General features: G+C 37.0%; 1 protein-coding gene across 2 annotated transcripts in view; it reads right to left on the reverse strand.

Moving 5' to 3' along the window:
* ITPR2 (inositol 1,4,5-trisphosphate receptor type 2) overlaps positions 1–16,222 on the reverse strand; it is a 508,028-nt gene that overhangs the window by 233,278 nt on the left and 258,528 nt on the right. For both annotated transcript variants that reach the window (XM_012457176.2, XM_064377368.1), the window contains exon 35: positions 1,658–1,848. In XM_012457176.2, the coding sequence (XP_012312599.2) occupies positions 1,658–1,848 (191 nt within the window). The remainder of the gene's footprint in view (positions 1–1,657; positions 1,849–16,222) is intronic.

The raw sequence follows: 16,222 nt of genomic DNA on the forward strand, positions 1-16,222 counted from the left end.
CATAAATATCAATCTATTAAAAGAAGTTTAAGGCATATCCTCTCTGTGCTTTCCGACACTACTATATACCTCTCCTCTGAAATGTTCCACTCCCTTTTTTCTCCTGACCCTGACCCTTCTCCTTTCTGACCCTGCTTTTTCTTCACTTGTTATGTGGCCATTCTGCTACTCTTAGCCACTCACAGAGAGTTCTTTTTTGTTTATTTTTATCACTATATTCTCTCTTTAAGCAATACAAACCACTATCCTTGCTCCAACTATTATCTTCAAATATAGACTTAACTTCCAGTATGCTCAGTAGCCTGCTATCCTAGTTCACTGCATTTTCCATTGTCCTTCTATTGCATTCTCTTCTCCTCTACTCTTACAATACACAGTCCTAATAATACTACCTAGTATCCAATCATCAGGGCCTCTTAAACTCCTCTCATGCCCTCTTTCTACTTCCATCCAGGAGGCTCCAGGTCTGCTGACCCTACCTTCATTATTGTCTGTAGCACCTATTTCTTCCTTTCATCCATATCACCACCTGGCTCAGATCTTAAGTAACTTCTCACTACTCTCTCTTCTTCTAGTCTCTTTGATAACGCTATCCTACAAATCAAGGACCACTTATAATGGCATTTTCCCCCAAATTTTTAACATCTCACACCCTTTAAGTTTCTCATACTCTCTGAATCTAACTTGTCCTTCTAATCCCATATAACACTCATCTACCTGTGATCTCTCATAATACTTATTTCAGTCCATGTCTTGGCCATTTTGCAGGAAAAAAACTTCTTCAAACTATACCCCAATTCAACTCTATGGAATATTATACTAATTATGTGGATAGGAAGATGTCTGTTATGGGCTGAACTGTAACCCCCCCAAATTTCATATGTTGAAGCCCTAATTCGTAGTACCTCAGAATGTGACTCTGTTTAGAGCTAGGGCTTTCAAAAGGATAATTAAGATAAAATGAGTTCATATGAACGGGCCCTAATCCAACATAACTGGTATCTTACAAGGAGAAGGGATTAGGACACAGATATGTGCAAGCACAGAGGAGAGACCCTATGAGGACACAGCAGGAAGTCAGCCATCTGCAAGCTCAGGCAAGAGGCCTCCAAGAAAGTATCCCTGCTGACACCTTGATCTTGGACTTCTAGCCTCCAAAACTATGAGAAAATAAATTTCTGTTGTTTAAGCCACCAAGTCTGTGACATTCTGTTACAGCAACCCTGGCAAACTAATACAATTTCCAGGCTAAAATCATGAGTGAGATACTACACAAGTAATTTAAGAGCAAGGTGGTTGGATCATTCTGACCAAAGGATTAGAAGGGAATACCGAAAGGTAAGTTGAAGCAAGATTATGAATATGTAATTTATTTACCAATGTTATCATTGGTATTATGATTATTATTTTGATATTCAGACCCACTACTCACTACCATATTATCAAAACACAGTAATTAATATACATTCATTAAAAAATAACTCACAACCTATGGAAGCTATATGTTTAAAAAGAGTAGTGGTAGTAGACAGTTGTAAAGCAAGGCCTGGTCCCCAAATAGAACTTGATATTTTTAACCATATTTTATTTGTGTGACTACATATGTTTTAAAAATGTAATTTAGAAAATATTAATGCCATTTCATGCTCTCATGTACCTGTAACTTTTCAATAATATTTCTATAATCCCAAGCAGGCCCTCCAAGAGCTTCTTTAAAGCGTGGCCCAGAGCGAGCTGATAGTCTCCAACCCATGGCTGCTCTCTGCACCATATTTGAATGGCTCTTCATGAAAAGAGTATTAACTTGGCTGTCCAAATCCACTGGAATGGCAATTCCACGATTTTTTGCTGAAAAATAAAGATTTAAAATATTTCCCTCTTAATTTGACTAAAGTGTCTCACACATTATCCATACAATCTAATAAATGTAAAAGAAAAAATATCAAATCTTTAGACTCTGCCATTAACTTGTTCAATATAACTGTAAAAGCTTCTAACTTGAATGTATTTCAATTCGTAAGGCCAATTAGTAAAGTGGGTTCATGAAACATTCAAGAACTTATTTGATTTTTTAATGATTCATGCTTGAAATGCACTTTATACAACATCAATACAGAAAAACGCTGTATAACAACCAGCATATTTGTACTTTCCCAGATGCCAACATAAATAAGAAAGCAGACATAAAACACATGATACGATTCTTCACTCCATTCATTAATTTAAGTAGTGTTTGTGTGCACACAAAATTGTACATGATGAAATATCTGAGAGTAGAAATAAAAAGTTGAAGAGTGTAAAAATCTGCGTTGGAAGAGGGCACATCTCAATATGTGTCTTTCTTTCTTCCTTAGATCCACTGAAATTTATATTTTAACAGGCTTACATCACAACAATACTGAAAATTGAAGATGCTTGTCACAAAAAAAAAATCAACAGTAATGGTAAAGCATTTTTGCAAGGCAAAATGAAGACGGGATTAGTGCCTCAGAGAAGGAAGAGAAGAAGCTGCCCCACAAGAGATTAGAGTTAGAAAAGGTCTTCCCAGGTGCGCAGTCCGTCAAAGTGTGGCAGGGGTGTGGGGCAACTCATTAAAGAATAACAGTTGAAGAGATGGGAAGCTAAGGCCTCCTCCCTCTGATTAGCATAGACAGAGCAGTTGGCAGAAGCAGTTTTTACCCAGAGGATAAAGTCAAAGAAATGAACAAATGTTCTCTCAAGAAAGTAGAATACCTGACTGGAAAGAATGCAAAATGAAGGTGTTAGAACTTGATAGAGAAGCAGAGTGGAGCTTGAAGTAACACCAGAGATCACCAAGTAAGAGGTAAAATGTGGGGAGAGAGAAGAGGCAGCACCAGCTGAGAGAGGAAATATATAAGTCTCCAACCCCTGAGCAAAGCCCTCCTTACTTTAACACTTACTGGTGTTCCCAGCCTGACCTCTGCTATACACACACATGCACATACGCACACACACACAGCATAAAGGAAAGCCTGCATATCATTTGGCCAGCCTCTGGCCCTTCATACAGAATTCCAGGTCAGCCTTGTCATTTACACAAGAATTCTAGGAGAGAAACAGGCTTTACAACTGCAGTGGAAACCTATGCCAATCATTACTGACTTTCCTGACTACAAACACACCACCAAGGATCACAAGGGAAATCAATACCATTAACAATAACTGACCCTAGTGAAAACAGAGATGACTCAAGGAAAAGCAAAAAATATTTAAATAATCCTAATTATTGTCCTCAGAGAATCTGAGTATATACTGCATCCACAAAAGTAGAAAATCAGAAAGAAGAAGGACTTCTTAGAAATTGAAATGTGATTGCCTACATAAACATGTCAAAAATTGGCTGAAAAATAATTGATAGAAACACAGTTGGTAATCTGGAAAGGAAGTCAAGGAATTTTCTAAATATTAAGCATGAAAGATCAAAAAGGAGAATAAAACAGAGAGATTGTGAAATTAAGAGGGTCAACCCAGGAATGTAAACATCTAACAAATATAAGTTCCAGAAAGAAATAGCAGACACAATGTGAGAGAAGAAATTATTAAGAAAATAATAGAAGACAATTTCCTTGAGCTTAAAACACAAGCACATCTCCAAATTGAAAAGGTCAACAATGTATTAAACAGGATTAAGTAAGCATATTGGCCATATTCTGGTAGAACTTCAGAAGCTGTTGTGGGTTGAACTGCATCCCCAAAAAGTATATATTGTAGTATTAATCATCACTCCCTCTGAATGTGACCTTATTTGGAAATAGGGTCTTTGCAGATGTAATCAAGTTAAATTGAGGTCATATTGAATCAGGGTGGGCCCCAATCCAACACAACTGATGTCTTTATAAGAAGGGAAGGAGAGACACAAAGAAATACCTAAGGGACAAACATGATGGAAATAAGGATGGAGGCAGAGACTGGATTTATGCAGCTTCAAGCCAAAGAATGCCAAGGATTATTGGCAAACACCAGAAGCTAAGAGAAAGGCATGGAACAAATTCTTCCCTGGAGCCTTCAGAGAGAGCATGGTGCTGATTACACCTTGATTCCAGACTCCTAGCCTCCAAATTGTGAGACAGTAAAATTTCTATTGTTTTAAGCTACTACTCAGTTAGGCTAATTTATGGCCAGCTGTAGAAACTACACAAATGTCAATAGTATGGAGAAAATCGCAAGTACTTCCAGAGTGAAAAGGTGATTCCTAAAAAGAATCTGACCAGCATCAGACTTCACATCATCAGCATTGAATACTAAGAGATAGAATATCTTTATAGATGAAACATTTTGAAACTAGGACTTTATGTCCATCTAAACTAAAAATCAAATGTAATTCCCAAATAAAAACATTTCAGAATATGTAAAAGCTCAGAAATTCTTCAATGAACCCCCTATGAAAAAAATTACTCTAAAAAAAGAGTAAATATCACGCCTGTAATCCCAGCACTTTGGGAGGCCGAGGCGGGCAAATCACGAGGTCAGGAGATCGAGACCATCCTGGCCAACATGGCGAAACCTGGTCTCTACTAAAAATACAAAAATTAGCTGGGCATGGTGGTGCGTGCATGTAGTCCCAGCTACTCGGGAGGCTGAGGCAGGAGAATTGCTTGAACCCAGGAGGTGGAGGTTACAGTGAGCCAGGATCGCACCACTGTACTCCAGCCTGGTGACAGAGGGAGACTCTGTCTCAAAAAAAAAAAAAAAAAAAAAAAGAGCAGATAACTTGTTTCAATGTCCACATGGATATGAGAAACTACAACAGCTAAGTATGAACCTGAAAAAGAAAATAAAGTTAGAAACGAAGGAAGATCCATGAGCTATTTCCATGGCTGGGAAATTCTCTTCTACTTGGAAAAGTCTTAATATCATAGTGCTATATTTTTGTCCTAAATGGTTATACCATGGAAAATATTACACATCATAATCTATATGCTCCAATAATTGACTTTTTTTTTTTGAGACAGAGTCTTGCTCTGTCACTCAGGCTGGAGTACAGTGGCACAATCTTGCCTCACTGCAACCTCTGCCTCCCGGGTTCAAGTGATCTTCCTGCCTCAGCCTCCTGTATAGCCAGAATTACAGGTGTGTGCCACCAAACCTGGCTGATTTTTGTATTCTTAGTAGACAAAGGGTTTCATCATGTTGGCTAGGCTGGTGTCAAACTCCTGACCTAGTGATCTGCCCACCTTAGCCTCCCAAGGTGCTGGGATTACAGGTGTAAGCCACCACACCCAGCCTGATAATTGATTTTTAATGTTTATCAACCTATAGGAGAAGATTTGATTATATTTCCAAACAAAATATAAATATCACAAATCATAACAATGGAAAAGCAATAACACATCAAGCAAAAATTGGAATATAAAGTAGAGAAAGAGGTAAAAATGAAGGAAATATGTTAATTTCTTATTTTTCACAGTGTGGAGCATATGGATATCATTTAAAGCTATTAAATCAAGAAGCAGAACTATAAGGATCACATTTAAAGTTATAATGATAGTCACCAGAAGGCTTACTTTAAATGAATGAAAATAGGAAGGAAGTGATCAAAAGAAATTGGATGGATGGATGGATAGACAGACAGATAGATACATAGATAGACACATAGACACATACATAGATAATCTGGCTTGCTTCATATAATGGAAGGAAAGTAAATAGTAGATAATATTATCTGCTGGTGAAAATCCTCTGATGCCTAAAGATACTCAAAAACTTGTTGGAAAATAGACCATTTGCCGGATGCAGCTGTAGCCTCAGTTATTCAGGAGGCTGAATCAGGTGGCTCACTTGAGCCTAGGACTTCAAGGTTGTAGTGCACTATGATGTGAATAGCCACTGCATATAGCCTGAGCAACACAGAAAGACCCTGTCTCTAAAAAAGAAAGAAAAGAAGAGAAGAAAGAAAAGAGAGGAGAGGAGATCCTGTCTCTAAAAAAGAAAGAAAAGAAGAGAAGGGAGGAGAGGGAAGGGAAGGGAAGGGGAGAGGGGTAGAGAGGGGAGAGGGAGAGGGAGGAGAAGGAGAGGAAAGAGGAGAGGAGAAGGATGAGAAGAGGAGTGGAGAAGAAGAGAGGAAAAGGAAAGGAAGAAAGAAAATAGATAATATTCACTAGCCACACAAAAACATGCACCAATTTAGACAGAAACTCACATTCAAGTTTTACAGAAATAATAATAGCTATAAGGCAACCTTAAACAATCAATTTTATCACTGCTCAGATTTCCCTAGTGAATGTTTTCCTAATATTCATGAGACACTTCCCTTTCCCAAAGCATGCAATATCTCTGTTTATGTCCTTCACGTACAGCAGTGCAATTGCACTTCTGTCTCATCTGAAGGAAAGACAGCCTCAACACTGCCAAGCAACACATAGTTTTATAAATACTTAATCCTGCACCACGATCAAATCCTGGCAAGATTTTCATCCTTTTCTGGCTGCTTCACACATAAACTGGGTTTGCTCTAAACATTCAAAAATCAAACAGAAGATAATACTGCTTCTATATTATTTTCTAAGCAATGAAAATAAAAATTACAAACTTCAGTGTTTCTCAAAACATATTACAAACAAGTTTCCACTGATATTTAAACAAACTGGGGAGGATAATGGGATTTATCTCCCCTTTAGGAATCAGGTACATTAGGTGAAATTGACCATCAAATAAGTGTTGTTGCTATGAATATGACTTACACAAAGCAGTGCTCAATTAATATTTTTCTAATGACAGCAGTGGAAATTTAGTCCAATGGCAGCACCTCTGTTATTAACAACGCAGCCTTTTTATTAGTGACTTCAGGAAAATCTCATCCACTTCCAGAATCTATTGTAAGCTGCTGCTAGTACACATTTATCTATAGCCAGCACCATGGACAAACCAGGCTGGGGAGACTCCACGATCCCAAACTCTATTGAAAGTTTTTTTTGTTTCCCTCAAACCATCCACTTCAATTGATATTATCTAGTCTTCAGTCTTCGGATAAATTTTACAATAAAAATTAGCAAGGTAAAGTATATTACTTTCCACAACTGCAGGTAAACTCTGAGCAGAGCTAAATGACAATTTCTAGGCAATATTAGAAAATTAACTATGCAATTGAGAAAAAGAGATTTTGAGTCAAAGTAAGGCCACTCTGTAGACAAAGTTTTTTCAAACAATTGTGAAAACACAAATATTTCTAAAGACATGGTCTGAAACAGATTCACTGGACTGTCCAAATCGTGTAAATACTAATCAGAAACCAAAATTAACAATACTAATTTAGCAGTCCATTATTTAAAAATTAAAGCAGAAAAAAAACAGAAAAAAATTACGTCTAAAAATGGAAATAATTAATTTATTATTTCACTTACAAGGACATTAATAACTAGAACAATATTTTTGAAATGTAATCAAAAACACAATCCAAACTTAGCTTACTCTTATTAAGCAAGAAAAATTCCGGAGTATATAAATTGCATGTCAAAATGTGAACTAGAATGTATTCTTGGGATTAGTGGTTATTCTCTGCCCCATCTGTCTTTCAAGGAAGAGCTAACAAATTTACTATAGTTAGCCATTCTTCTAGCCTATAGCGTTAACTCCAACTATCTACTTTAATACAAAGGGTCACGTTAAAGTTTAAAATATTTTTTAAAACACTTGTTCCTATTCCACTTCTAAGTTGGAATGTAATTGAGATACACCTTGTTAATGATACACTGTCAGCGAGGAAGTATATGGATCCCTTAAAAAACTAATAGGAGAGAGGATGGGTTGTTAGCAATGCATTTATCTTTTGTAGAGCTCTGCCTAGAGATAACTAGTTCTCTAAAATGAGCTATCTTTATTCACGGTATTTTTTTTATGATTAGGCAACTGCCTAATTAGGCTTATAAATCTCGGAAATTCTCTGGATATGACAAGTCTTTGCAGTGATTTTAATAAGTAATGAAAATCTATTTCTAATTATTATTCATTAAATATTGCTTATTATGTAAAAAATGTTTAATTAGATGGCATTACTGATGGTACCTGCCAGACCAAAATCTCTGAGAATACATACAGTGCAGTGATAGGTACCATGAGAAAAATCTTAGATAAACTGACAGGTAGCGGGGAAAGGCAACAGAAAGTGTAAGCATTAATTAGAAAACCTGGTTGGTTGTCAAGTTCTACATACAGGCCCAGGTGGACCACAGGATGTGGAATGGCACAGGCAGAGTGTGGTAGATTTCCTATATCATGTCAAAGAACAAATAAATCTGTACTGAAGTGCCAGTGTACATAAACAGGAAGAACATTAAATATATTAAATGCATCTTTCCTGTCTGGCACTCAACTATACTGGATAAATCCTCAATCAATCCTTACATTGAATAACACATGTGATTTTTATGGGTTATTGAAGAACTAGGATTGGCACACTTGATTAGTCATCTGGAAAAAATAAAGTTGATTCCATACCTTATACCTTAGAACTAAATATATCCCAGAGAGCTCTCAATTTTAAACAACAACTCCCAAAACACAAACTTGAGACAAACCAAAACTATAAAAACTCTCCAATAAGAATTAAAAAACATCTTAGACTGATTAAGGCTATTCGAAAGATGAAAGAAAACCTAAAATCCTGAAAGAACATTTAAAAATATTGCATGCCAAAAAATAAGTAAAAGTTCAAATGACAAATTAAGAAAATTAATTTGGCCAGGCATGGTAGCTCACACCTGTAATCCCAACATTTTGGGAGGTCAAGGTAGGTGGACTGCTTGAGCACAGAAATTTGAGACCAGCCTGGGCAACATAATGAAAACCCTCTACAAAAAATACAAATATTAGCCATGTGGGGCAGCAAGCACCTGTAGCCCCACCTACTCGAGAGGCTGAGGTGGGAGGGTTGCTTGAGCCTGAGGATGCAGAGGCTGTAGCCAGCCATGATCATGCCACTGCACTCCACCCTGGCTGACAGAGCAAGACTATCTCAGAAAAAAAAAAAAAAACCAGATAGGAGAGAAAAAAATTGTTACTTATAGGCAAAGAGCTCATTTTCTTAATATCTAAATGGTTATACAAATTATTAAGGAAAAAAAACCCATTAGGAGAAATACGGAAAACACAAGAAGTGACCTTTCACAGAAAACGAAATATCAATCATATAATTTTTTCTCCTTACTCATAAAAAGAGAAACACACATTAAAACTATAAAAATATTTTTACTTACAAGGTTGGCAAAAATCTAACACCCTGAATTATCAAGAAGAAAGATATTCTCCTACATTGCTAGCGGAGTGTAAATTGAACAGGGCAGCATCCGTCAAAAGTGAAATAACCCAGAAATTCCACTCTTGGGTATTTACCTTATTCACATGTGCAAAATGATTGCAAACAACATAAATATCCAATAATGAGGTTAAATCTATATTAATAGTCATGCAATGGGATATTATGCAGCCAGAGAGAAGAATAAGATATTCGTTCACTTATTTGTATTAATTCATTTATTTTATTCATGTAATAAATATACATTGAGTATCTACTGCTCTGTAGACACTGTAGGCTCTAGAATTTTATAACAGGTAGGATAGTTAGTTTTATTCTGCTTTGTGATTTCTGTACATATTATATCTACCCCAATATACTGGAAATTCATTGAGGGTAGAAAATATGGTTAGATATATTGCATTTCCCCAAAAACTAGAATAATGCCTTTCAGATAGTGAAGAATCATTACAAATCAGTTGAGTTAATAAGTGTGTAAAAAATTGTATGATATTGTCCTATCTTGTAAATTGCTCAGATTTAATTTTTTAAGTAATAATAGAGTTTTTAAAAACTGTGATCACAGCAGTGTATAATGTTAAGCTCTTTATAAAATCAACCACAACACCTTAGATAGATTAAAATAGATATAATATGTTTATTTAATAGAAACTGAATTTGTCTTCTCAAAGGGTTAATAATTTCTACATGTACAAATTTTTTGGGACCAATTGGCTTGAAATTGATGTTTATTATTCAAACCATTTGTAAAAGATACCTTACGGAATTTCCACTTGGAAAATAGATTATGTTGCCAAAACATACCCAATATTAATCCCCCCAAATCATTTGAAGATTATGAAACACATGGAACAAAATTCTTTTTTAAGTGAAATGATATGGAAGTAATTCTTGGATGCTTTTTCTCCAAGTTCTATACTTCTACCATGTGCTATTTTATTTTAAATGAATGAATAAGCTGAGGAACAGCAACTGACCAAGTGCATTAAAAAATTCACATAGCCTTAAGGCCTTAACATTTCTCAAATCTCTGTGAACACCATGATGTGCATTTACTGCAGAGTTCTCCATCCTTACCTGCTCCTACCATCACCCTTAATTTAACCCATTGAGGGCAGAGGATGATAAAGATGTTCCTACCTTACATTCCAGTTAGGCCCTCTGAATGTAATGACTTTGCTGGAAAATTTGCATTTATGATCACTTAAAAGCTTGTATCTTCTTATCAATTTCAAGTCCTCTGTCTTAGAAGACAGTGTAACAATGGAGGTAAGTATCAGTAATTTCTACATCGAAAAAGTCATTCAAAAGCACCTTAGCCTTTAAAAGTTTAAAAAGTTTTATCAGAAAAATCTAACATGATATACATGGTATATTCACAATTGATCATGGCTTCAGTTTTAAAAACTTCTGAAGTTTTATCAGAAAAAATTTAACATAACAGTAAATTCACAAAGGATCATAGCCTCAAAACATTGATGGCAATAGATAAAGTTATAGCAAACTTATGGAGCAATCAAGAGAAAAGAGAAACAGCAATAGATAATAGGAAGTATTCTTTTTCTATAAAGAACTTCCCGAAAACCTGTATAACTCAGTTCACTAGCTCCTCACCTTCTTTTTACTGTATTTGAAAATTCTACATATTTGTTTCATGGATAGCTTAAATTACCACCTTGATCCATAATGCATATCTTAAAGGTACAAGTAATGCATCTGTTTAAACTGATTTGTGATAGCAGAGTTTAATGCCTGCTAGCACGTCAGTGTAGAAGGGATTCAGATCCTGTCTCAGGCCCTGCCTATCTGTGTGACCTCCAGAAAGCTGCCAAACCCTCATAACCTCATTTCCCCATCTATAAAATGGAGCTAACAATTATGTCCATATCACAGATTTCAGTATATTTTCCAACACTCAGTAAATGTTTGCTGCTCTCAGAAATGCAAGCACTGACTTAGAGAGTGTTTTTGCTGATTTTCACTAACTTTTGTATTCCATGTACAAATAAGAAAGAGAATCAAGTATTTTTTATGATAGATGAGTTGAGCTAATGTGCTTGAGAGCACTTTATAAATCATAAAATGTTATGTAAATATGACTATAATTGATCTTCACATTGACAGCAATGTATTTACTAAACGCACTGAAAATCTGCCATATAAACAAAGTACTCTCTTGACTTCGTTGCATTTTAAATACGCATATCCCTTCTTCTCTTTAACGTTAAAAATTCTTGCACATTCGAATTCTGCTAAACTTCAGTGCCTCTATGTGTTTTTAAAGAGTTGCTGAAACACAAAAATAATTTTGCACCTGAATTATAAAATGTCAGACAGATCCCTACCCAACAAAGTTTATGGGAGGCCATTGTTTAGGTCTAGCCTCCTGCACTAGGTCCCAGAAGACCAGAGCAGAATGGAGTCATTCATGCTAAGTGCCATGTAATCAAACAGAACTCTGAAATGGGCCAGTTATCCAAGAAAACAGAGGATCCATGGCAATCAATCAAAAGGGGCCTAGTTTAGCATGATGAGGAAGTCCCTACTATTTTAATCCCTTAAGGAAGGGAACTTTGAAAAGACTAATTTTCTTCTTGTTCTGTGTTTCTACTTTCTTCAGCCCTTTTCTGTCTAAAAAGCAACTGAGGTGCTGCTTGATTCTAGAATGGAATTGATATGTAGACTGAAGCCAGCTGACAAGGGTATTTAGCTGTTAACTAAATTTTCGTGGGATTTGGATCCCACCAATCTAGTAAGGATTAATTAAAGCGATTGACTTGCGTTCAATTGATGTAAGATAAGATCTTGTAGTCTTTATTTTTGGTTAACAGAAATTAAGTATGGCTTCCTTACTTAGGGCTTTGAAGGTTCTTGGTCTGACTTAAACTAAATTTCTAGTTTCATGTTGAAAGTATTGGTGAAAGTAGTAGAAACAGTGTTGACATGATAACAGTGGCAAATAAAAGGCAATTAGATCTTCAAATTAAATTGGTTGTAATTTTGACTTTTGATTCCAGTAAGCCAAATGTCCATAGTTCTAGTTTATATGTTAAGGCTTCCTAAGATATGACTTTCGGGGCAACATGACAAAGCATAAACTTCATCCTCAAAGAAACTTGGATTTCATTCATTCATTCATTCATGAAACAGGGTCTGGGTCTGTCACCCAGGCTGGAGTGTAGTGGTATGAACATAACTCACTGAAGCTTCGAATACCTAGGCAGAAAAGATCCTGCCACTTAAGCTCCCAAGTAGCTAGGACTACAGGTGTGCACCACCATGCCCAGCTAATTTTTGTTTTGTTTCTGCTTTTATTTTGTTGAGACAGGGTCTCACTATGTTGACCAGGCTGGTCTCAAACTCCTAGCCTCAAATAATTCTCCCACTTTGGCCTCACAAAGTGCTGGGATTATAGGCATGAGCTATCATTCAAATCCGAGTTTGAACTTGGATTTCAAATCAACTTAAGGACTCATTAATTGGACAAGTTACTTAACTTTCCTAAGCCTAACTTTCACTATCTGTGAAATATCTGGTCTATGAGTTCTTGTCAGTCAACAAACACTTATTAATCTACTTAGTCAAGAAGACTTTCAGGCTCCAGTGGTGAAGAGAGGAAAGTCCCTCTTTTCATGGTTTACATTCTAAAGGTGTGTGGCAGACAACAAAGAAACAATAAATAAACAAACGAGCTGCTTTCAAATAGCGACAAGAGCTAAAAGGAAAAAGGAATGGTATAAGATGATAAGGAGCAGAAAGAGTGGGGTATTCTGGAATACTTCACCGAACACTTACATTTTGAGCTGAGATCTGATTGACAAGAAGAAACCAGCAAGTGACAATCTCCAGGAAGAGGATCCAGAGGGAACAGCATATGCAAATGTCCTAAGGTGAGGAAAAGCCTGAAGCAGATGAAAGACTCAGAAAGAAGGCCAGTGTGGGTAGAACAGAGTTGGAAGAGATGGAGCATGATGGGAAAAGGTAGGACTGGACGCAGCTCAGATGAGGAAGGGTTTTGTAAGTGCAATGGCGAGTTGTCAGTAGGTGAGTGACATGCTCTAGTTTACATGTTAAGATCCTCTAACAGTTGTGAAGGCAATGGATTGCAGGTGGACATTTAGTAAGGACACTCCTCTGTCATCCATGTCCATTGATGGTGGATTTGAACAAGGGTGACACAAGAGAAAGAAAAAGAGATTCTGGAAATGGGTCCAATAGAATCTGCTGCTGTGTTTAACCAGAGTAAACAAAAGGGAAGACTCCATTGCGACCCCTACGGTTTTAAAAGAGTACTAACTGGACCGGACACAGTGGCTCAGGCCTGTAATCCTAGCACTCTGGGAGGCCAAGGCAGGGAAATCATGAGGTCAGTAGTTTGAGACCAGCCTGGTCCACATGGTGAAACCCTGTCTCTACTAAAAATACAAAAAAAAAAAAAAAAAAAAAAAGCTGGACATGGTGGCAGACCCCTATAATCTCAGCTACTTGGGAGGCTGAGGCAGGAGAATTGTTTGAAACCTGGAGGCAGAGGTTGCAGTGAGCCAAGATTGCACCACTGCACTCCAGCCTGGGCAACAGGGTGAGACTCCATCTCAAAAAAAAAAAAAAAAAGTACTAACTGCAAAAGAGTTATTTTTTTGAAGTAGCAAAGAAATCTGCCTCTTGCAGCTGCCATATATGAGTTATAATTGTATCCTTGGGAACCTATTTTAAAAAGAAGCCCATTCTAACCTCCAAAAGTTTGAAAATAATTATTGTGCTCCTCCTCAGATTTCTTTTCTTTGCCTAAATATTTCAAATGTTTTCAATCACTAAAGTGAGGTGACTTTAGATCCCTTGACAACTGTGAGGGTTCACTTCTGAATGTGTTCCACTTTGGTTCTCTATGACCAGCATCCAACAACAACCAAAAAGCATGCAATCTAATCATCATTAAGCAGAATCTGCTTTTCACCTTCATCCTAGAGAACAACTTTCTATTAATTTCTTTTTGACAGCTACTTCACAGTTGCCCCTCAAAACCTAATATGGGAGACGAGAATAGTACTTGTGATGAGGTAAGTTAGAATGAAATGAGGCTGTATCAGGCCATTCTTGGGTTGCTAACAAAAAAACACCTGGGGCTGGATAATTGACAAAGAAAAGAGGTTTAACTGGCTCATCGTTCTGCAGGCCATACAGGCATGGCATTTGCACCTGTCCAGCTTCTGGTGTGGCCTCAGGAAGCTTCTACTCTTGGTGAGGCACAGGGAGAGCAGGCGGGGTCACATGGCAAGGGCAAGAGCAAGGAATGGGAGCAAGTCCCAGATCTTTTAAACAACCAGATCTCATGGGAACTGACCCAGTAAGAACTCACTTATCACCAAGGGGATGGCGCTAAACCATTCATGAGGGATCTGCCCTTATGATCCAGTCACCTCCCACCAGACCCCACCTCCAACATCAGATCCCATTTCCACATGAGATTTGGAGGGGATAAACATCCAAACCATGTCACAGACACTAAGAAAGGCATACCTGGACCAATGGGGGAAGAGTTCATATTTGGATGTAGGAGCCAAGGATGGCTATGGAGGAATCTGAACAGAAAAAAAAAAACTGAGTGATGGGAAAGATGCCAAGGAGTGGCAATGGTGGAAACTGGAGAAAGCTAGTGTGAGGCATGCTGGAGCGTCTTAGATGTAACCACGAGGAATCTAGCCTTAGGTTATTAGGCAAAGAGATGTTATTGATGGTTGGGGACGTAGTGTTGATTTTTTAAACCAACAGAAAGAATTTCACTTCAAAAAGATTACTCTGGTATCAGGCTTATTTGAGTAAGGAAACACAGAAGGAGATAACTAATTTCCTACAGGGGTCCAAGAAGAAAGTAATGAAGGTTAATGAGGCCACAATGGGGGAGAGGGGAGGGGAGGAACAAATGCAGAGGGAGAGTGGGGACAGAATATCCAGAGCTTTAACTGTTCAGATGGAAAGGACCAACAAGGAAAACAAAGAAAGCATGCCGTCTCACAAAGAAAACTGAGATTCATACGGAAACCTCACTCTTCACCTATCTTGATTATAGACTTCAATATAATTATTTTTTAGACTTATCGCACGTGTCTTTAAGGAATTAAACTTCATTTTAAATTATAATGCTTTGGCCAGTATGGAAATGGTAGGAAATGACATCTTATTACTTAGAAATAAAAGATATATTTAGGGTAACATAGTTTTGATAACTATATTAAGCCGCCAAATCTCTGCAACTCTATACATGAACTGATTGGATTACACAATGCATATCACTCAAGTCAGAATTCAGAAGACAGTCACAACATGGAATTTCACTTGTGGCTCCAAGTTCTTTCTCTCTCAATTTATACATGTGATCACCAACATGTCCTCTATGCTCTGTGTAGGATCAACAGGTATTTTCCTTGCATTTGCTAATATTGAGGGGTGAAGGAGGAGGAACAAGAGGAGGAAGGAGAGAGAAAGAAGGAAAAGAGAAGAGACAGCCTTAATATGTGAAATACAGAAAAATACTTAGCAGCTAAGACAATGTATTCCTATGTAAAAATTAACACCATCATATTTCTTTGCTTTTCCTTTGGATTTTATCTTTTAATGGTTAATGTGTTTCCTAACTGATTTGGCTCAAATAAGAATACTTTTACTGCTGTTTTAGTAGAACTTGAAAGTAATATATTACCAAAAATTACATCAAAGTGTGAAGAAGAAAAGCAGATTCACACATCATCCACCACTCAGAGATAATCAGATAATCAACATTAAAATTTTATTTATCTCTCTGAACACTTTCCACTGTGCATCTTTTTAAAATAAAAATTAGGTTCTCTTTCTTTATTTCTCCTTCTTTATTTTTGTGTGTCCTTCTTTATTTTTGATATGATACCTGTTGTGATCTCTTCCTCTTCCTGTACCTCTTCACTTCCCTTCCCAAAC

Source organism: Aotus nancymaae, unplaced genomic scaffold (genome assembly GCF_030222135.1).
Source record: "Aotus nancymaae isolate 86718 unplaced genomic scaffold, 86718_ANA_hifiasm-v0.15.2.pri h1tg000016l, whole genome shotgun sequence".
In the NCBI taxonomy this organism is placed as follows: Eukaryota; Metazoa; Chordata; class Mammalia; order Primates; family Aotidae; genus Aotus; species Aotus nancymaae.